Below are 8,561 nucleotides of genomic sequence, written 5' to 3' on the forward strand. Positions count from 1 at the left end.
CAGCCGTACCAGCCTGAAGTGAATAGCTGAACAGCGTTCGGCTCACTTCGCTTCAGGTGTAGACCCCACAGTGTCGAGATGTGCCTTCTCCCCACTGCAAAGATGCGCTCTTCCTAACAATAAATACACAACATATATAAGTTATGCTAAATATGATTAATATTATATACAATATGACTGACTCACAAAATATGCAGTAACCTCCTTTTTTTCTTTTATGCCCATTAATAACCAGGCGAATTGGTTTCTATGTGAACACTTTCCAAAACATATCTGGACTGGAGTCAAAGTTTCACAAGGAAATCACAGGGGTGAGTTATATTTTGTATCAATGTTTAAATATTTAATGCATCTGTTCAAAATACATCATTGTCATGGCCAATAAAAAATACAAGCTTTTGGAACACTGAACACATAACAGCTAATATGGCAAGATTCAAAATATATAAAAAGATGTTAAACAGATAAAAAGTAAATTACATAATAAAAGATGGTATGTAAATAAGTTAAACTACAAATTGACAAGATTCAGGACTTGTTCCTTAGCCATACAGTGCTTAACAACTGGAAATGCTCAATTACAGGAATATGCATCGGCACCTTAGAAAAATGAACTGTTTCTAAACAATGTTTTTGCAGCTGTAATTATTATTTACTCATAAGGGTTGTGGAATTATTGGCAACTTTATGTTCCTTTATCACAAAATCATCTCTCTAGATTTATAGTGTTTAGCTTGAAAACAATTGAATTTCTTCTGCCTTGTAACTCTGTCTACAAGCATGAAAGTCATTGAAGGATTGCCGGATTTATTTGTAAACTGACAAGTTTACCATCTCCTGTATGTTCTGAAAATTTAAAGGAAATAATGAGAAAACTATTTCTCTCTGGAAACAATTTGCTTCATTTTAAAATAACTGCTTGTGTTACTAGCTTTTTTATTTCACTTTGGCATTGCTTTAAAGTCTGTTCCTTATTTGAACACATGCATTATAGTGAGCTGAAATGCTGCATATTTATTGCTCAACTTAATTCAAGTCTCCCAGCTGTGCCATATTTAAACAGTGCATGTGGAAGAAAAATAAATGCTGCATTATTTTTATTGCTTTCCTCAGCAGAGCTTTCTAGAAAAAAAAAATGTCAGCAACTCTTCTTTTGCAGTGAATTATGATGGTACCAGGTCATAAAAGAAAACAAACTGAATAATAAGAAAAGGCATCCATCTTAAATCAACAGGACTGCTGAAACTACACATTTTTTTTGTAGAGTTATAAAGAAGGTCTCAAGCAATGGTGTGTGGGGGTATGGGGTGGAGGTTCAAACCAGCAATCCTCTTTAGCCAGAAGCCATACCAAAGCGTGATAGCCCAAGTTTTTGCTTTTTTGTCTTGCTCAAACTTAACTTATAAACAGGGATGCAATACTATACCATTACTATAGTATAGTAGGTAGAAACATTTATGCATTCATACATTTTTGTTGTAGTACAAGCCACATAAATCCTAATTAGGAATGAATGAAGTGCATCTCCCAAAACATTTTTTTTTGTTTTGGATAGAGTGCGGAAGGATTTGAACTGTCATCTGGCATTTATTGCTGTGTGTGCCCCCATTGGGGAGATTCACCCTATGTATGTGTCATCATAACCTAAAACATTTGAGGAAAATCCAAATTTTCAACTTGACACCGGAACAGTTTAGGGGAAATTTTACTTTGAGGGCACCTGATCTTGTTACAGCTGTGAAGGTAAATCTTTACAGTTTGTGCAGCACTTTAAAATACAAAGTAAGACAGTACAGTTATAATACAATTCCAGAAAAGGGGTTTAGGAGGGCCCTGCTCATTAGAGCTTACACTCTAAAAGGGAGGGGGAAGTGATGTAAAAAGTAATAACAATGTTGGGATGAGTTAATGGAGAAAGTAAAGCTTCAGTTGTTAGGTATAGGTGGTATGGACGTCCCTGAAAAGATGATTTTTCAGAGATCATCTAAAGGCAGAGTAGGAGATAGCCGAACAAATTAAGGTAGATATTCTCAAAGTATGGGGGATGCTCTGGAGGCAGTGATGAGGGAGCCAGAGAGCACAGCCTTGGTTGGAGTGAAGAGGATGCTTTGTGTTATATTTTAAAACGAGGTTGGTAATGTAGTTTGGACCAGAGTTGTGGAGGACTTTGTATGTTGTTGTTAGGATTTTGTATTTAATTTATTGGGCAATTGAAAGCCAGTGGAGGCATTGGCAGAGAGGGGTGGCGGACTCTGAGCAGCTGGTAAGGTGGATGAGGGTGGTAGCAACATTCATCATATACTGAATAGAGGATCGGCTTTGCAGAGCTGGGCCAACAATAATGAACTTGCAATATTCAAAGTAGGAGATAATGAGAGAGTGAATAAGGTGTTGGGGAGGGGCGAATGATGGAAATGTTACGGAGGTGCAGGTGGTAAGATTTGGTTTGGATTTGGGGCTTGACTGATAATTGTGATACTGATCTTGATGTAAAAGTTAGGGGAGGGGACACAGGGGAAGAGGAAATATAATTGGCTCGCTTTTAGAAAATTTTAATTTTAGGAAGTGGTGTAACATCCATACTGATATGTCAGGTAATAAAGCAGTGATGAATGGGGACAGTGAAGGGGTGAGGTGAGAGGTAGAGAGATAGATTTGGTGTCATCAGCATAGAAATGGTAATGGAAGCCAATGGAGGTTATCAAGTGACAAAGGAAGAAGGTGTAGATAGAGAACAGAAGGGGTTCTGAGGACAGACCCTTGGGGATCCCTGTTCAAAGAGGAATAGGAACAGAGGAGCTGCAGTTGTAGGTGACATAATGCATAGAAGACACAGACAGCAATAAGAAATGACAGTTCTGACAGTAAAAAATGTTAAATGCTGTCTCTGACCTCTGTATAGTAGTGGAGAAGTAAGGGAAATCTCCCTGACTGACAGGAACATAGAGAACCATAAGAGCTTGAAGAACTTTCTAAAATCCTCTCACCAAAGTGACACATCTCATTCTCAGCATATGGTTTCATGAATGTTAATTGATGGTTTTCTTTCCTTTTTTTATTGGCAGCTGTGTCACAAACTCTTTGAGGTTATGACCAAATTAGGAGAGCAGCATGCAGATAAAGCTTTTACTATTCAAGGAGCACCAAGGTGGGTAGTTTTAAAAATATGATTTTTATGATAATTTGAATTAAAATACTGTTAAGACACAGTATTGTGTATATATGCAATTTAGGTTCTCAATTAGGATTTAAATTGTCCAGGATAAATTAACTGGTCTGTGAACGGCCGGACGGAAGTCTGCTAGGAGCGGGAGGGCGTCTTAAGACGTCCGGCCCCTCCCCCCTCTCGTGTGCGGCACTCAGCGCACACACGAGAGGGGAAAATGTGAGCATGTAAACAGCCAGCGATGGCTGTTTACATACAAGCGATCAGGCGTCTCTAGAGACACCCGATCGCTTGCAGGAGCTGCGGGTGTGCGGCCTCCCCCCTCCTCCACCCCCCCGTACCTGTGTCCACCTGATGTCTCCATAAAGAGGACCTGTTTGGTGAACTGGCTATTACATAGGGGATTTCTTAATCCCCTATGTTATAGCAATAAAGTTGTGTAAAAAAAGTTTTAAAAAAAATTACAGCATTAAAAAAAATATTGAAGGTAAAATAAATATTCACAAATAATAATTAAAAAAAATAACACAAATTTTTTTTGTAAAGTGCCCCGCCCCAGCCACAAACACATGCAAACATGCGTTGGGTGCGCCTATGTACGAAAACGACGATTGCGCCCATTATGCAGCACATGTTACATATCGCCGCGAACGTCGGAGTGAGAGCAATAATTTTAGGGCCATCAATCACTGATAACACTAAACTGATGAGCGGTAAAAACGTTTAAAGTGTCGCCTATGGCCAATTTTGGTTGCGATCGTTTTCTGCGATTTTGCGGGCGCGCGCATTTTTAAAGGTTGACTTGTTTAGTGTCTATTTACGCAAAGTGACCCCGTCTTTTATATTATACCAAAAAATTGGGGTGAAAATAAATGTTTCATAACATTTTATAGGGAAACATGTTTTTTTTCAAAATTTAGGGTACTTTTTGTGTTATATAGTAAAAAATCACCAGTGGTGATTAAATACCACCAAAAGAAAGCTCTATGTGTCCCCAAAAAATGGTATGAAATTCGTATCAGTACAGCGTTGCATGACAGAATAAACGTCAGTCAAAGTACCGCAGCGCTGAATACTGAAAAATGGCCTGGCCAGGAAGGGGGTGAAACACCCCGGTCTTCAAGTGGTTAAGAAATAAAATCTACATTGCCGCAACAGTAAGATTCTTTAGCTGGAGTGCCTGGAAACATCACCTTATATAGCAAACAAAATCCTGGTAAATTCTACAGGACTAATTTCTTCTGTTTTTGATCTTATGTTACCTGCTGTAGTCAAAATCCTAGTAGAGACATATCCAACTACCCAATATTGATTTTATTGGTTTAGATTCTGAGACTAAAATATATATGACACTTTTATCAAATCATTACAAGATTTATGAGTAATGCAAAAATGACAGATGAGCATGAATGACAGAAAGTGAACCTCTGAGAAAACAATAAAAAAATATGAACAGTAAACAGATATTTTGGACTATTACTGCCACTGTTTTTGGGCTTGTTCAGAGTTACAGTGCCTCAAGGTACAGTAATAAAATGGAAACTCTTATAAACCTTGTTTGTGTGTGCAAATTATGGATATTGCCATTGGTAAATTCCATCTTTAGGAATGCTAGTTCCGTGGCTGTCATGATTTGTCTTCAAGCTGACCAAGAACAAGTGTAGAGGAAAAGTAATTGTTACTCTTTTCTAACAATTATTTGCAGCATGCTTGTTCTGGAGCACTATGAGACAAACAGAAAATGCCTCTCCGCAATACCTTTATTAAAAAAATAGCAAACAGTGGCACTCACAAATTGTTTTTATAGACTGGTCTTGTCATGTAAAAATGTGCAGAAAGTGATCTGCTGAACCTTCAATCCATGAATTCAATCCCCATAGCTGATGCTGTATATGTATTTATTTTAATAGCACCAACAATTTATGCAGCGCTTTACATACAGTAGTTGCTCATTCACATCACTTCCTGCCCTCAAGGAGCTTACAAGCTAAGGTCCCTATATTACATGCATATATTCAGGACTGATTTAGACAGAAACCAATTATTCTACCAGCATGTCTTTGGGGGGTGAGAGGAAACCCACACAAGCACAGGGAGAACATGCTAACTCCTTGCAAATAATGTGCTGACTAATGTGCTGCTAATGTGAGGATTTGAACTGGAGAACCTCAGTGCTGCAAGGCAGAACTGATAACCCTACACCACCGTGCCACCTGAGTGCAGCTGTATAGCTGATACATGACTGCATGAAGCCTCTTTTTCTATTGTGTGTTACTGCCGATGAGTCACAAATGGAAGACTCGCTAAATCAAAGCAGTTCTTAAGAAAAGGGTCCAGCTTGAGGGTTTACCCATAGATTTTCTTCTGGAATTGAGCATGTCTCTTCTTGGATTAATTTGGGGCAATAAACATATAAGTATCACATAGCTTAACATTTATAACTCTAGACTGTGTTAATATATCTATATATATAGATATATAGATATATATAGAGAGAGGTGTCTCCTAAAATAAAATCTGTACAAGATAAACCTAAGTAGCTTAGGAAATCCAGAAGCCTAAACCCTCCTGGGACAGCCCTAAACCACAAGGTGGTCAAGTTTGGTGTCCATCAGAAGCTAATATCATGACACACAATAATTTAGGGGTTATCACATAGTAATATGAAAGAATATTAAACTATGTTGATAGTGACTGAATTAACAGTTTGGGAGGGGCAGAGGAGAGGATCATAAAATGTTTAGCCCTCCTGCTCACCTTCTCTAATCTTTCCTAATTGGCTTATGGGCTGGATCAGTGACACCCCCCTAGTGGACTGTCAAAAAGCAGCTGTGCAGGGCAGTGACTGGCTCTCATTTAACATCAAGAGGAAGTGCTTATGTAACATCAACAGAAAGGCTCTCACGTGACCATCAAGAAGAAACTCAATCTCATCATGGACCAACCCTTTGCTTTACTATGAGAGACCCTAATCTAGATCCATCTCCTGGGCATTGAATCAGACTCTGCCAGAATCTACCAAAACCAGGACTTGTATTCCTTTTTATTTTACTGTTCTTGTATTTTTATCTCTGTTTCTTCTTTCTGTAAATTTTCCTGCGCTGTTTCTTTAATTAAAAAACAATCGAAAAAATCATTAAGCTTATCTCTGTGCTCTAAATAAAAACTTAGAGTATCCTTGCCTCCGTGAAGAGATTACTGTATAGTAACCCTGTCATATTCCTGTCTGAAAGGACAGTGGTATCACAGGCTGTGTTTAAGATTTTGAATTGTCAAAGCATTTGCTGAGAACGGTGAGTGTTTCCATTAAAACACATGATGGCAGCTACTCTTTTGTGAGTAAAGGGTTAACTGCAGAGTTAACCAACCCTGGTGACATTTGCTCTCAGTCTGCTGGCCTGAGATTGTTGTCCTGTGAGCTGGGAAATCTCTGTGCAGGGTGAGGCTGGGAGTGGTATCGCCACTTTTACAGTGACGACTCGGTCAGTTTGGAACTGCATATAGTCGTTTGGTATTGACGTACTTACTGTGGGTTCAGACAGGGCGCAGCCATCACATTTTTTAGCACCTAGAAAAAACAAGCACTTACCCTTGCAGTGCTGGGGTAGTCCCACCGAGAGGGTTAGGAACACTTTTACCTAAAGTTCTTCTTCAAAGTTTCTCTGCAGCAGTATTGTATCCTTTTCTCCACTTGAGCACTGATTGTGTGTATTCAGGTGCATGCTGGTTCTGGGTCTGTTTGTCTGTCAGATATAGCAAAGCAAATGGAATTTCTTCAGGAGGCAAGCAATGGCCTTGTGATAGTGTGGCTTTTTTTTAATTAAACTGAGTGGACTTTACCATGGATGCAGTGTCTATTGGATAGCATTAGCTATTCACTTATTGGTTTCACTTCTTGCCTGGAATTGCTGTTTAACACAAAATAATTTTGTTTTTTTAATGTTGCAACAGAAAACGATGGTGAGTGGATTGCCAGGCCTGGGTAAAAGCATTGTTTAGCTGTGCTTTTCAAGTATGATTGATTATCAAATTCTCAATCATGCAGTTTAATACATTAGTTTAGTAGTAGCTGGGACTTCAATGTGTTGATTTACTGAAGGCAAATAGGCTGTTTTGCAATGGAATTTCTTTAAAAGAGAACTATGAGGTAACCTTTTTTCCCCATAGTTCTCTTTAGGGTCACAGTAGCACATATACTAACATCCTCCCATTACCCAAAACTCACTATATATCGGGCTGTTGCCTGCTACATACTGAGTGTGCCACAGCCGGGATGGATCCCAACAATACTGTGGAGATCCACCCCGCTGGCTGATTGACAGCGGGATCTGCCTATCTAGAGACAGAGCCAGCTATGCCGCCCCCTACCCCATCCCTCCAGTCAGCACTGGAGGATTGGAGAGGGGAGATGGGAATCCCTATGGGGAGCGGTGACTGACAGTAGATGATCTGGAAGTGAGCAAGTGGCGGTATGTTTTCACTCACTTCCCGAGCAATAGGGCCGACATGTGACAGTTTCAATGTCATACATCAACTCTAACTATGGGGATGAGTGTAATTCACTTACTCCATACTTCTTCTTTAAGCTTAGTGAATGAGGTGAAATGTCCTTTTCCAAAGCATACCCAAGCATGTGTAAGGCAAAATAGAAAGATTGTATTTTGGCTTGCCCATGGTTGGATGATGGATATCAGCAGAGCTTTGACTCATTCTCGAATTCCCTAGCAAAGTAAGTATTCCCTTCAAAGTAAATAGCCTATTTGCCTTTAGTGAATCAAACTGAAAGTGTCAGTGTGCTATTTTTCCTAGGAAAAGAAATGTAGTTCTAAGTATGTTGTACAATCAATAGCCAGGGGACCCTCAGCAATGGGTTTTGCTTAATTTGGGAAGCAAATATAGTTGCTAGCCCCCAAGTTTTGCTGTCCTTTTCATTATGCTACTACAACATGCTTGCTAATAGAATGTATAATTTCTGGTGAACTGAACTAGTTAAAAGAATAACCTTTTTTACTGTAAAGTATTCATTTTAAGGGCTAATCTAAAAGCTGCTTTTGCAATACTAAACCATTTCAGTGTGAACAAAGTAAAATAGCAACCAGAAATGGTGCACTGGCATATCACAATTTAGCTAATACAGGTCTGACCAATCCTACTTTTTTACTTTCCTTTCATGTTTTAGTGATTCTGGACCCCTTCGCATTGCAAAGACTCCATCCCCACCTGAAGAGGTTTCACAGATCCCCAGTCCAGTAGCAAGTCCAAACCATACATTAGCACCTGTGTCATCTCCTGGACCAGCAAGGCCTAAATCTCCATCACAGGTATGTTAACTGAAAAACTGAAAACTGAAGTCACACACATATACAGTATGTGTGTGTATATATATATATATATA

The 8,561-nt window shown here is 39.1% G+C and overlaps 1 protein-coding gene across 1 annotated transcript in view; it reads left to right on the top strand.

The window, feature by feature from the left end:
• Window positions 1–8,561, top strand: part of AMPH (amphiphysin) — a 171,884-nt gene that overhangs the window by 117,834 nt on the left and 45,489 nt on the right. The window contains exons 8-10 of the mRNA XM_018558778.1: window positions 236–311; window positions 3,066–3,148; window positions 8,346–8,487. Coding sequence (XP_018414280.1) covers window positions 236–311; window positions 3,066–3,148; window positions 8,346–8,487 — 301 coding nt within the window. The remainder of the gene's footprint in view (window positions 1–235; window positions 312–3,065; window positions 3,149–8,345; window positions 8,488–8,561) is intronic.

This window comes from Nanorana parkeri, unplaced genomic scaffold, assembly GCF_000935625.1.
Source record: "Nanorana parkeri isolate BGI_ZX_2015 unplaced genomic scaffold, ASM93562v1 scaffold357, whole genome shotgun sequence".
Lineage (NCBI taxonomy): Eukaryota > Metazoa > Chordata > Amphibia > Anura > Dicroglossidae > Nanorana > Nanorana parkeri.